The following is a 14,970-nucleotide window of genomic DNA, read 5'->3' as shown; positions in this document are numbered from 1 at the left end:
CCAGAAAGGTTAGACAACAACTAACCAATGGGAGCAAAACCATAACCTGAACTGGACCAATAGGAAGGGGCCATAAACCATAGAGAGCACCCTTGACTGCAAGCAGCCCTCTTTTCTTGAACGAGCAAGTCAGATAGAGTCATGGAACAAAGGATAAATGAGACCAATAATTGTTAGTGATAAAATGATGGAGCACAAATCTTGAACCAGGGCGATGATCCAAAAGGACGATGCTTGAGGAAGTTGATTCCGGACAGGTTGTGATGACGACCCCAGAAGACTCATCTTGACGATGGAACCGATTGAGCTAGAAGAGCTACCCGGAAGCTGGAGGCAATGCAGGAATCGCTGGGAGGGAAATAAAAAGTACATATTAGTAGAAGTACTGTGGTGGGATAATATTCGCCTCCGTGTCTTTAATAAAATTAAGACTTTCCATCATAAATCACTAGGAAAATCTACATTTTATGACAAGACCGGAGGCTCTATTATGCGCGTTTAAAGCTGGTCAATAACTAAAGAAGAAGCAGTTCTGACAGGTTTACAATAGAAAGTTTTGAAAACATTATCATTTGACCAGTCAGCCGACCTGAGAATGTCCTCTAAAGAGGACCCAATAGCAAAAGCTTTTGAGGCCATAGCTCCCCTGGAGGAATGGGCTCCGAAAACAGAAATATCTATTCCCGCTAAGGACATAATCAATTTGATCCAGCGGGCTAAGGTTGCCGAAGACACTGGATTGTGGGGTTTTCGAAAAGAGATTAACAATTGATTAGAAGAGGACGTTCTCAGGTTGACGGTTCTTTTTTCGTATTCTTTTAAACAAAGACCAACACATAACTTAGGCTTGTCCAGAAAGAAAGGGTAGAAAACTGAGTGTAAATTAGTTTTGGTGCGTTTGGAAATGTGAAATAGAACCCCTGAAGGTAAGAATTGTCGGGCAGAGACATCTAAGGACTTGACGTCTGAAGTCCTTTTTATAGAAATTAAGCATAACAACATGGTAAGTTTAGCAGAGAGCATTTTGAGGGAAAGGCTTGGGTTATCCGGCCAGGAGAGAAAAAGATTCAAGACTAGGGAGACGTCCCAGAGATAAGAGTACTTCGCAAAAGGGGGCCTAGAGAGTCTGACTCCTTTCAGGAGACGGCAGATTAAGGGGTGAGACCCAATAGGGCTTCCGTTGATATAAGAGTGGTTCATAGAAATAGCTGATCTGTAGAGATTGATTGTACGGTATGACTTACCTAAACCCGCTTTGGCAGCTAGGAAATTAATAATAAGACTCAGATCCGCTGAAAAGGGATCGGAACACTTTCCCAGACACCAGCTTGACCAAAGAGCCCAAGCTGATTTATAGACTCTTCTCGTGCCAGGTGCCCATGCGTTATTAATGAACTCTGTAGCTTCTGACGAAATAGCATGGGACTGTTGGGTAGACCGGAAATGAGCCAGGCTGAGAGAGTTAACGTTTGGTCGAGGATCAAATTGTGAGGTTGATCGAACGGATCGAGAATGAGGGATGGAAATGTCGGGAGAAGAATAGGGAAATCTATCGTCAGTTCGAGAAGGGGAGGGAACCAAACCTGAGATTGCCAAAAGGGGGGTTAACAGGACGATGGATGCTCTCTGGCGTCTGACCTGGTTCAGGACCCTGTTGATCAGGATAAAAGGAGGGAAGGCGTAGTTGAGGGAGCCGGACCAATCTTGTAGGAAGGCGTCCGTAGCCAGAGCCAGTGAATCGGGGCGCCAGCTGAAAAAATGAGGAAGCTGGGTGTTGAGTCTGGACGCAAAAAGATCTATGTGGAAAGGGCCCCATTTCCTTTCTATCAGTTGGAAGACTGACTGGTGTAATTTCCAGTCGCTGGAATCTGTGAGGTGGCGAGAATGCCAATCTGCATTGGAATTCAAAGATCCCGGAAGGTATTCTGCTAGGAGGGAAATATTGTGGGACAAACAAAAATCCCAGAGACTCTTGGCTAGGAGAGCCAGTGGTTTGGACCTGGTGCCCCCTAGACGGTTGATGTAACGCACCGCCGATATGTTGTCCATACGGAGCAGAATGGAGCACCGTGCTCTGTTTTTTGTGAAACTTTTGATCGCAAAGGAGCCTGCAAGAAGCTCTAAACAATTTATGTGCAATCTGGACTCCTGTGGACCATGTACCACCAGTCGAGATCGAACCACAGCGGGCGCCCCAACCCGTGAGACTTGCATCTGATTCTAACACAAGATCGGGCACAGAGGGGAAGATGGACCTGCCGTTCCAAACTTCTAAATGGGATATCCACCATTGAATTTCCATCCGAGATTCCTGATCTAAGGAAACGAGATCGGAATAAGCAAGGCCTCGACGAAGATGAAGGATTTTGAGGCGCTGGAGGGCGAGGTAGTGGAGGGGTCCGGGAAAGATGGCCTGAATGGAGGACGAGAGAAGGCCGACGACCCTCGCGAGGGTTCTGAGAGAGATAACGTCTTTTTGAAGAGTTAAGATTAGTTCTTTTTTTATTGCGGAGACTTTGGACCGGGGAAGGAACAGAGCCGCCGAGACTGAATCTATTTGAAAACCGAGGAACTCTATTTGTTGACAAGGTAGAAGGACTGACTTTTCGAGGTTTATAATGAAACCGAGGTCTGAGAGGAGAGTGGATGTAATCTGCAGGTGAGATAGTAAGGATGATTTGTTTTGGTGCATGATCAAAATGTCGTCGAGATAGATAATTAGTCTGATACCTAGGGAGCGAAGGAAGGTTACGACCGGTCTCAATAGTTTCGTGAAGCACCAAGGGGGCGGAAGATAGGCCAAAAGGAAGAGAGGAAAAGTGATAACTTTCTGAATTCCAAAGAAATTGTAAAAACTTCCTGTGAGAAGGATGAATAGGAACAGTCAGGTATGCGTCCTGTAAGTCTAGTCTGACTAACCAGTCGGACTGGAGCAAAATATCCCTGAAATGGATAATAGTCTCCATCTTGAAGTGCCGGTAGATGACAAACTGGTTGAAAAATTTCAGGTTGATTACTGGTCTTAGTTTTTTGTTCTTTTTGTGGACGAGGAATATGGAACTGGTGAACCCGGATGGATCTGGAGTGCAAGAATGGATGGCGTCTTTTTTTAGAAGAGATTGTATTTCTAAAGAGATTAGAGAGGACATTTCGAGAGAAAATTTTGGTAGAGGGGGGGGGGACAAAGTTGGAGAGGGGGAGAAAAAAATTCGATTTGATATCCCTGAACAGTTGAGAGTACCCAAGGATCTGCAGTGATTGATTTCCACTTTTGAAGGAAGAAACGTAGGCGACCTCCTACGGGAGGGCCAGAAGGTTGGCTTACCTTGATTGATGGGCGGTCTGGAGGAGCGCTGGCCACGGTTGCGGAAACCCCTAGATCTTTGGGGATAGAACTGTGGTTTGAACTCATGAGAGTAGGAATTGAATGAACCGGCATAACCTCTTGAGCCTTGGTTCCTGTATGAACGGCCGGTAAAGCGGCTCCTGCCTCTACCGGCCCGGGCAAAAACATGTTGGTTAAACACCTTTTTGAGGTTTTGTTGGGCTTTGTCCAGGGATGAAAACGTTGAGACGAAACGGCTAACATCCTTTATAAAATTATCTCCAAAGAGTTTTCCGTCGGCCTGAATGCCGGAGTCTCGAGTGGCCAAGTTAGCCAACTTGGGGTCCATTTTGAGTAAAAGACCCTTGCGTCTTTCGTGGATAATAGCCGAATTCGCATTGCCTAAAAAACAAAAGGCCCGCTGAGTCCAAAGGGAAAGGTCCAAGGGATCAATGGGCGAATCCTCAAGTCTGGCTGATTCTGCAATGTCGAAGATTCTTGCAAGAGGGCCTACCACGTCTAAAAGCTTGTCCTGACAAGTGGTCCAAGCCTTGTCCACTCCCTTACGGGGATCTTTACCGAACTTGGTAAAGAAAGTGATGAGAGAATCATCAATGGTTGGGGTTACTGTAATGTTGGATTCTAATGATGGCCTAGGACATTCTGATTTTAATTTGGATCTGATTTGCTTGTCTAGAGGAAGGCGTAGGCGGGAAGAGATGTAATCACCTACATGGTCTAGCGGCAACCATTCCGTTGAATTAGGGTGTTGAATGAGAGAGGGGTCGAACATGGGCACACCCTCGAAGTCAACCACACTGATAGAAGGACCACTCGTCGCAGTTTTGATACGTTTGGAGGAAGGGGGGGACAACGTATCATTCGGATTGTCAGAGTGGGATAAGTCGTCCAAGTTCTCATCGTCCGAGTCCAAAATCTTTGATATCACGATCTTTTTGGGCACAGAAACATGCTTCAGTTTAGATTTGCATTTTGAATGAGTTGCCATGTTTTTGGCGGAAATCCCCTCCTTTGAAGGAGGCCTGGGAGGAATCAAGTCCTCAGTCTGGTGTGAGTCAAGCTCACTTCCTGTCTGTGCACCTTTACGTGATTTGGAAGAGGATAGTTTCCGTTTTCTGCTTTCCCCCGCAGAATAGGCCTTAGATTTGGACATCATGGACAATACAGAATTTTCAATATTTTTTGACATTTTTTGCATAGACGCTTTCATAGCGTGTTTTACTGAGGACTGGATAAATGTGTTTAAATCTTGAAAAGATTCCTCATCCTCCTGAGAGGAAGACCTTGAGGGAGAACTCCCTGAATCCATAGTAAAAAACGAGTAAAAGTATTAAGGAGACAAAGCTCCAGTAAAATGTCAGAAATGCAGGGCTAATAAAGGGTTAACAGGAGCAACACGCTCCAAAACTATGCTAGCTCCACCCCAGGGCGGAGTCCTGAAGGGGAAGGAATTCCGAAGACACACGCGCGTCGGCACCGAGGAGACAGCGGAGAGAAAGCTGTTCTCTGTAGTCGCCGCTGAAAGTATGGAAATTTGAGGAGCCGCACAAGGAAAACGCGCCGCGTCGGCCTGGACGCCGAACCGGTAAGCTGCTTTTTCTGTCAGGCGCGTTCGGAGTGAGACACGCTGGCAGAAATAAACGGACTGCGCGAATTGAACGCTCGACGGAGCGCGCGCAAGAGTCCGAGTTGAAAGGTGGGGGGGGGGTGAGGGGGCACGGGATAAGTCGCCGCGAAGCGGTAAACGGCAGGCAGAACAGGTAAACAGTGTGTAAACACTAAGAAATATAATAACACCTTTAAAAAACCTCAAATATAAAACGAAGAAAATAGGAGATACGTATGAGAAATAGGAGAGTACTTATCTTGACTGCGAGCAGCAAGAAAAGAGGGCTGCTTGCAGTCAAGGATGCTCTCTATGGTTTATGGCCCCTTCCTATTGGTCCAGTTCAGGTTATGGTTTTGCTCCCATTGGTTAGTTGTTGTCTAACCTTTCTGGGAGTTGTAGTTTCTTGACTGCTGCTGTTTGAATTAAAGTAAGAAAAGAACGCATAATAGAGCCTCCGGTCTTGTCATAAAATTGACTTGTTATGGTGAATATTGATGACGTTATTGACTTATTGATCGACATGTTGATTAGTTATCTCTCTTAATGTGTCTTCAATTAGGGTCAAAAGGTTCAGCGGCCTAAAACGAGTCCCAGGGTGAATAAATTATCTAGATTGGGACGCGTTACCAAAACCACAGAGTTAGTTATAACAGGAATAAGTGCAGTGCCACTCCCTGAGAAGACAGGCTTTACCCAGAATCAAATACTCTTGAACAGGTGTAGGTCATGGAGACTGTGTGGGTAACTACTAATGTAAAAAAATAAGCCATAATGGAATTAGTTCATTCCTGTTCTGACCTGATTGAACCGACTTCTCCCAACAGGAGTCGGCGCCCGGCTTACATATTCAGTGTTTTTCTTACCCACGCGTAGTCTGCTGTGTTCCTGAATACTGGCCTACCCGCTGCTCAGAAAGATTCCGATTTCTTACACCTCCGCATTCAGAATGTTTCTCGTTTTAGTTGGTAGCCCTAACTTGTGAGCATTTTGTATGCAGGGTGTTCCTGGCTTCACTTTTCCTCTTGCGAATACGCAGTGATGTATGTGAGCGCACACCTGCTGAGCTTTCGCTCTGAATCCGTGCTTTCGAATATTTTACGTGCACGTGGCTTTTCCTCTCAGGTGACACAACACAAATAACAATTGCACAAAAGATGATTGCGAAGTTTAGGATGTTCACATGGAATCACACTCCGTGCCACACTATCGTTACTTTGTGTTGTTTTAATACCGTTTTCCAAGAATTTGGTACACTTTGCGAGGAAAAGAGAGCCATTTCATACACCAGAACCCCGACGAACAGTGAGATCTCTAAATCATAATGTATTCCGAACAACCACAAAAAAAAAGGAAATACAAGTTTTGATCGCATCCGCATAACATGAGCTTTCTTTGTGACTGAATGTGTGCAACTTCCTCGGCACGCATAAACCTTTCCAACCTTTCTATACAGCCTTCCAGGGGCACGTTAAGCACGTGATCCATCTTCCTCAATGGTATTTGACCTCGCCACGTGCCTGGTACACCGACATATTGCATTGAATTGAAAGCTCTATCCAGACCTGTCAAGCACGCGGACCCTTGCTGCAGCGACACACGCGGCTTCCTAGAGGCTGGCGTCGGAATGGATGGAAGGCCCAGCTCTCACCGTGAGAACAACTCGCACATCACTCTGCCAGCCCCCTGACAGGTGTGTCACTGTCAATAAATGATAGAGGAGAGGGACTATTGTGCTCGCGTGACAACAGAATTCATATGGGGGTCACGTTGTGTTGGCTTGACTACCATGAAATGCGGAGGCTGCCTCCATAAATCTCCAGACAGGTTTTTATATCAGTCATTTGTGATCCCATCATACTGCCTAGTAAAGGTGCTCGGCCCAGTTTACTTTAGTGGATTTTGACAGGGACTGGGAGTCAGGCATCTCTCAGCTGTAAACCTAACCGAAGGCCTCGGCGCCATCACCGATGGCAGCCATTCGGTCTGCGTGCCCCATGCATTGCTGCTCCTAATTTATATTTAAGGTAGTCGGGTGTGTACATCACTTCATGCGCATCAAATTACCGGTCTGTGTTGGCACACTGGACTGACCGGTCATTAACTGTGAGAAAAAAACATGATAATACTCCCTTGGTTGGTGAACCGCTTATCTGCAGAACCAGCGAAGACCAGATTTTTTTGGCCACGAGTCACAGCATGTTGCCTAAAAATGAATATACATTTTCAACACTGTCACCAGATTTGTAAGCTAATTGTGGTTTAAGATGAGACACATAGTTATGTATTATGTTTTTAAATGTGTGGAATAATACAGGACTACATATAGTACATATGCAATCACTTAACATGAGAAGCGATATCCAAAATAGGCTCAAGTGGGCTGGATTTATGAAAGATTTTTGAGATATTCACTTGCAACAGACACCCCTGGTAGAGTAGTTATGTGATGACAATGGCAATCTTCAGTTTATGCCTTGAGGATAGATGGTCTTACTTCAACCTCAGTCGAAAGTGTCTGCCCCAGGAACTTCTCAATAATTACCTACCCAGGGTTATTACCTACCCATTAATTTCTAAAGCTGTATGTCGACATAAGCCTGCAACAGGGACATCAGATTGCATTAGATCAACAAATTATAACCCATAAAAGTTTGCACTACCACCCATCAATCTTCTTTCATCTCAGATAATGCATTCATTTAATAAGGAAACTGGGAAGAGACATCTTCCAAGGTCATCAAAGGTGGGTAACTGGGTGGCATTCTTTTCCTCCCCAGCATCAGCACCACCACTCATAGTCTACAGGTTCCAATCCAGACTATCTTGTTATTGACCAACAGGAAAGATCATCTCTCAGTTGCTCTTTTCCAATGTGGAATGATGTATTGGTTTGTTCAAGTGACTAGTGGAACCAACATTACAAAACAAATAACATTATTACTGTTAGCTGTAGGTGTCTTCTTTATAAAAGATAGCCCCCAGTGCCACCTTGTTTGATGTTCACAACAGAGAACAAAATATAGAACAAGGTGTAATTCTAGTCTGCTCTACCACATTTTATGTTTGAATGAAGAAACTACACACTGAAGAAAACAATGATTTTTTTCAGTTTTGTTTTCCTAAGGTCACTCCGTACTAATTTTACGTTTTACAGGTAATGCAGAACAAACATATCTACACTTTTGGAGCCACATAATTATTTTCTGGTCGTATGTACATCTATTTATGTCTCCTTTGAAACAACAGTAGAGTTTGGAACATGTTATACTGCCAAACGTAGAGAAGCATTCAGGCTCTTAGAGCTAATATTTCACTAGCCTTCTATGGAATACAGAATGATGCTTAGGAATGTATGGTGGAATATATATCAAAATATTTTGAAATAAAACAAAAAAATAAAAATATTAGACAAAGGGTATAGAAATACACATGTAACACCGAGAATTAAGTTCAATGAAAAATATTTAACAGAAAAATAAATAACATGTAACTGGGAAGACACGGATTTTCCTTATCACCCAAACTATTTTTTACATTTGTTCACTACTTTGATGTTCTCCACCCCCCATCTCGATTGCTTTGAGTGTTTCATTGTGAAGCTCACTAGTACTAATGAGGTACAGTGACGCTATATAAATCTCAAAATAAAAAAATACTCTGAACCATGCACAAGTACGGCGCCTCAGGACGGAAGGAAGAGCATGGACCTAGAGCTGCAAGGGACGGAATAATATCAATTTGAGGGGATAAAAAAAAACTGTAGCTGTAGACAGTTTCATCAATTTGGATAATCATTATAAACTCCCACAGCAATAACATTCATCACGGTGTAGACATTCGCTATTAATACGGGTGTAATGTAAAAATGAATAATGCAGAGAAGAGTTTTTATAGTTCTATTTTACGAAAAAATACGTATGCGCCATGTATCTCTCTTTCCTTAAAAATGGGACACAAAGGTGTTCAGTCAATTACCGTCATCGTGGTTGATGGTGAAATCCTGTCAGGACAAACATATTTCATAGGGTCATATCCAAGCCCATGACAGCAGGCCTCGGTATTGGCAATAAGCTCTATCCCACAGCATCTCACCCACGCTGGACCCTCGTGCATGGTGTGAGCTTTAAACCCGCCGACTTCATCCGAGCAGCACATTGTGTCTGAAGCGTTCACATATTCAGTCCCACAGCAGAACATTCCTGAAACAAAAAAGAATAAGGACATTAATAATCGTGTTTTTACATAAAATCATTTGATTGCTTATGCCCTGAATTATTACTGTGCCGAAGTACTTGCATGACAAACATTTTCATAACCGTCCCAGGTATAGTAACCAATCAAGTAGCATTGCTGACAGTGAAGCCAGGTCATTAATACTGGTTTTTAGCCCGCATTTGATGTCTGGGTTTGAGCTACACGAGAGGGCATTTAAGGAAGGGAGGATACAATTCTGGACACCATTGGCCGACCCCAAGGTCCATATTTTGCTATTTCTTTCACAAGCCTTGTTTTTAAAGACCTACATCTTAACTGGCAGATTTATTACAGGTTCAGAAATGTGACTGAATACCCCCAATTTTAAACTCTCCAATGACTGCATTACCAGAGGCTTGAATTACCAGTCAGTGTACTGTCTGTGACTGGGCACATACCACTGCTCTCTCATACACTTGTTATAATGATCCTCAGAAGGATGGAGATGTGTGGCGGTGCTGACTTCCTTTACTCTGATATTTACACTTTAATGATTCCTTGAACATGATTTAGGAGGGGAAGGCTGAATTAACAACTATAAATTGGATACAGTCCTTGACAAGTTCCTTATCCTGCAAATCTACAGCAAGCATTTGTACGTAGGTAGGGTATACTTAATTTAATCATAGGCAAGGCAACCAAAGAAAGACTCAAAATGAGAAAAAGTATTATATTATTTTCAATTCAGTAGAGAGACCAGTACATTTTATAGAGGTGAAGAAGTTGGTACTGTATTAAAATGCCGTTCCACAAAACCTAGTGTTACTCATATTAAAATTTTGTTAGATTTTCCAAACCATATTTCTGGGGATGGGAGAGTAGATTTAATAACTTCTCCTGCTGCTATCCCAACATAGCCCATTCCACTTTCAGGATTTGTTTTACTTGATTTTTGTTTGCAATACTTTCCCCAACCGTTGCTATAGCACTTTTTTGTTATTGCTTCCCCCAAACCACGTGTTCTTGACAGGTAAAACACCATTATGTAATTTTATGTTCAAATCTTTTTATTGGACACAATCATAGCAGCAAGTTCCACAGGAGCTCCAATCTGAGTATTTGTAACTCACAGACCAATACACTTTGCCATCGAAAAAAAGGCTGTCAAAACTATTTTTCGTACTGTAATAGAATTCCAAGAACGATCCTCAATGAACAACGCAATGATAAAAAATACATGTGGAACTCAGAACAGTAAATGTATACTTACCTACGTTTACTGCCCTTCATGATATTTTGATTGTCAAGATATTTTTGAAGAACAATACTTTTTTGGCCAATATTAGACATACAGCCATTTGTTTAGCACGAAAACATGTTTAATGTGTTTTATATAGCAGGCACTCCCAAAGACCAGTAGTCTTGACATTTGTTTTGCACTGATGTGCTGGGGTTCAAAGGCTTTTGAGATGGAGGATTGAACGTTTCCACGAGTGACAGTGCAGTATATGATGATCAGCTCCACTGTAATGTGTAGGTACAGGAATCCCAAGATACAGTTCCCAGTGACCTTTCTTGGCTCTATGTCAGGGACAGGGGGGTCTGGCAAATGAGAGAACCCCTCTAAAGGAATGGTGGTTCACTGAACAGCACTTGAATAATCATGTTAGACAATTAGTTTCAAAACCTCTTTTGAAATGAATGTGCCCGCATATATAACACTAAATGCCATGTGCAGGAAACAAACGATTTCTATACTGCAACTATTTTCAGAAATATGTAGCATTTATGGGAAGATTTTTCCCATCCTTGAGTACAAGGACAGAATTTTAGGTAATATTAACATCGGATGGAATGCCAGTGAGACTGAAAAGTGTGACAATGTCCCAAAGCGGTGAGGTACCCATTTGGAAGAACATAATATATCTAAATAGCTGACAATCACCATCCTCTCTGTTCAGTGTAGCCCAACCAGTGCAATGGTTGGCTGATGGCAATGGTTTCACCTTACTAGCGAGTTCTTTGAACCAAGAATATCAATTCTAAAGGTAGATTTTGATTTCCGGAACAGGGAAACCAACAAATAGCAAATTACATGTTCTCATTAAAACCCCATAACTGTCCCACTGGCACTTCAGATCATGACTGTAATCTTAAATATAAGAAAGCATCCTATGGATTTATGAATAAGCTAATTATGCTAATTAGGAGCATAGCCAATTTCTGGTCTTTTAGGGGTCAGATGACATGCACTAGACAGCAGTGTACCAGTGTGCAAACTCCATAATCCAGCAATAAAATCTAGTAAAAAGAGGGGGTGACCACACACTGAGGGGCATTTTCCTACAGCAAATCAATGCCCCATTGGCTCTTCAGATTCTGATTGGAACCAAAAAGAAAAGAAGACATCCCTGCTACCCGTGCAAGGAAGTACTGGAAGAGCTGTTTCTAGCAATGTTTGCGCTGCTAGGGGCAGCAGGGGTCCTGCACCTGGGATTCCGGGTATCAATGAGCTGAAACGATCTTAGAACTAAGAACAGCTGTTTTCCAAAGCGCGTCACTTCCAAGAGGCCTGGGTTACTTAGAATCAGCCTGGAATCTTTATTTAATAAATGCATTTGGCTGAAACTGCCCTTGCCACCCCCGAAGAAACAAACAGAACAATTTGAATTCAATGTCTGAATTGGATCTACCAACCATGGGAAGGTCTGATCCACTTCTGAAGATATTGCATTGGATTTCAGACTCAGCAAGCACCCTCACCCAGCTGGAGATTCTACCTGTCTTTAGAACAGATAAAAAAAAAAAAAGAAATTGAAGCACCCAGCTTCAAACGTGATATTGTCTCGATAGGTAAACTACTGACTCCATCCAGTGGTACTGACACAAAACGAAAAGTCATCTAAGTCATACTCTAACCCTTCATCCAAATTGATTGCATGCCCTTGTATGTCAGCCAAGGCAAGTTTTGACTATATTGCTCTCATTGTTTTTCAACATATCCTATTTTCTCGATTTTCCCCCCATTTAATTACATGTTTTTCTTAAACTTTGTGTTGACCTTTAAGTTCAGTGTTTCTTTAACCATATTATTGTTTGGTTTGGTGTCTAACACACAATAATAGCATGCACTTCATGGGGCCTTCTACTCAGCAGAACGTAATCAGTACTCGGTATAATGTTCACGTTAATTTATTTGTAATCCATGGGACTACCTGAAGGAGTCCTGTTGCTCAGAGAACATTGAATACACAGCAAGCTGGAGAGAAAAAGTAGGTCTTCAATATTTTGTGAAATTGATGTAAATTCATTTGGAAGCACAGATTAAGAGGAAGGATGTTCGACAAGGCAGCTGGGACTATAGAAAAAGTTCGACCACCTGTGCAAGATTTCTTAAAACGGGGATGGTTAATTCCAAAGAGTGAGAAGATCTGAGATTGCGAATGAGTTTGTAAAAAACAAATAATATTTTCATGTAGGTGTTGGAGCGCATCGGGAACAAGGCCTTATCACAAATTGATGGTGCTTTGAAAATACTACATCTAGAAACTGTTAACAGCAGTAAGGATGCCGAGAGTGATTTATGCATAGTGTAGATCACTTGAACTGCAATATTTTGAGTGAGTTCCAGTTTGAAAATCAGTAAATTTGGATGGTCAGTACAGAGTTACAATTGTCCACTCTACTCAGTATTAAGAACTGGGCCACTATCTTTCGAGTATCCAAAGGAAAAATAGGGGTGATTTTACTGTATACTTTCAGCATAAAGTTGAATTTTTTGAAATTTGATTTCTGAAAGATAAGTTGTAACAGAAGAACTCTCTCCAGGTTGCAGGTTGATTGAACTAGATTTGGGGGAATGCCAAGTGAATAGGGCCACCAGTCAGAGGAACTTAGATCTCGTTTGCAGCTAATATTTCCATCTTTGAGGTGTTTAACTAGAAAGAGCCATCCTTCATACAGGCGACCAATGGTACCAGACATGATTGTGCTAGTGTCTGTGCCTTGGGGATGGAGTTTTTAACCTTAAAAATTATTTGGGTGTTATTGGCATAGATAGAAATTTACAAACCAAAAAATACTACCAGATGGGCAAGAGGGTGGGGGCGCCGAGTGACATATAGGTCAAAAAGGGTGGGCAAGAGAGAAAATGTTACAACAAGCACAAATGGTGAGGGGCAGAATGCTTGCAAAAAGCCTAACCACTGGCAATTGCTCAGGTTTGCATTCCTACCCATCGTTCTTTTGTCCACCATGCCACCTCCCACTAGATCCACCCATATGCAAATTATTCTTGGACCTGCTCCAAGAAAAACAGTCCAGCCCAAACTACAAGCCAAGTCCTCTCTGACACAGAACACAAGCAACCCAAGACTGCATTTGGCCTGATAAGGTCTCTTCAGTCAGGTGCAGCTTGGTTCCAGTGGTACAATGAGCAAGTGGCCCATATCTAGACATACCATTGGCCACTTAGGGCATTAAATCAAAACACAAACGGTGATAGGATGAATGCTTCTAATCTTAATGAAGCTGCCTGTCAGCATGTGATCTTGTCACTGTTGGCATGAGGCTGGTAGTTACAGTTGTTTCCTAGGGCAGTGGCAGAGTGATCCACCTTGCCTCTAGTGGCATGCTAACCCTGATTAAATGAAGCATCTTTCCCACAACAAGCGGCTGGTTTGCTTTTGGTGTACTGTGGGCGCTTTCATGGGTTCAACGACAAGCAAAATCTATAGCAGAAAAGCATAAATATATAGGCCCTCATTCCAACCCTGGCGGTCTATGACCGCCAGGGTGGAGGTCGCCGGAAGCACCGCCAACAGGCTGGCGGTGCTTCATCTGGAATTCCGACCGCGGCTGTAAAGCCGCGGTCGCCCAGCCGGGTCCGGTGGTTTCCCGCCGGATTACCCCCGGCTGGGAGAATCCTCTATGGCGGCGCTGCAAGCAGCACCGCCATGGGGATTCCGACCCCCTTCCCGCCAGCCTGTTTCTGGCGGTTTTCACCGCCAGAAACAGGATGGCGGGAACGGGTGTCGTGGGGCCCCTGGGGGCCCCTGCACTGCCCATGGCTCTGGCATGGGCAGTGCAGGGGCCCCCTAACAGGGCCCCAGCATGATTTTCACTGTCTGCATAGCAGACAGTGAAAATCGCGACGGGTGCAACTGCACCCGTCGCACCCCTGCAACACCGCCGGCTCCATTCGGAGCCGGCTTCAATGTTGCAGGGCCTTTCCCGCTGGGCCAGCGGGCGGTCCCTTGGCGGGCGCCCGCCGGCCCAGCGGGAAAGTCTGAATGGCCTCCGCGGTCTTTTGACCGCGGAGCGGCCAAGTGGCGGTTCCCGCTTGGCGGGCGGCGCCCGCCGCCCGCCAATGTAGGAATGACCCCCATAGTCTTCCATTAATCTCTTCAGAGTTATTTCTCTGGGTTGTATGGGCAATATTTGGAGCTTTTTGAGATTGAAAACCAGTCTAGTCCAACTTATTATTTGTTCAACTTACAGTCACTCTCCCCATATACCAGAAAGTTTGTCAAATTTTTCAATCAGCCACCTACCTCCAGGTAAAACTCAAGTGTGAGGATGTGAAGATAACAGTAGGAAGTATCCCCTGATGCTGGAAATTCAAGAAGGTCCCTTCCACAGATCCCAGGCTCACAAATTCTGTAAAAGCCTTTTCACAAGAAATCAAAAATCAAGCATTGATCCATCACCTTCCTGTTCCTGCTTTACTTTGATCCATCTCCCTTCCATTGTTATGCTGTTGCTCTTCTATATATACGTCCGTCACTGTACAGTGTTTACGTTTATTGTAAGTGTATGAAAT

The 14,970-nt window shown here is 43.6% G+C and overlaps 1 protein-coding gene across 1 annotated transcript in view; it reads right to left on the bottom strand.

Annotated features, from left to right (window-relative positions):
- USH2A (usherin) overlaps window positions 1-14,970 on the bottom strand; it is a 3,586,186-nt gene that overhangs the window by 903,955 nt on the left and 2,667,261 nt on the right. Inside the window, exon 51 of the mRNA XM_069233891.1 lies at window positions 8,931-9,154. Within this exon, the coding sequence (XP_069089992.1) occupies window positions 8,931-9,154 (224 nt within the window). The remainder of the gene's footprint in view (window positions 1-8,930; window positions 9,155-14,970) is intronic.

Source organism: Pleurodeles waltl, chromosome 5 (genome assembly GCF_031143425.1).
Source record: "Pleurodeles waltl isolate 20211129_DDA chromosome 5, aPleWal1.hap1.20221129, whole genome shotgun sequence".
Classification (NCBI taxonomy): domain Eukaryota; kingdom Metazoa; phylum Chordata; class Amphibia; order Caudata; family Salamandridae; genus Pleurodeles; species Pleurodeles waltl.
Note: the sequence above shows the minus strand (reverse complement) of the source record. Positions and strands in the feature narration are given on the sequence as shown.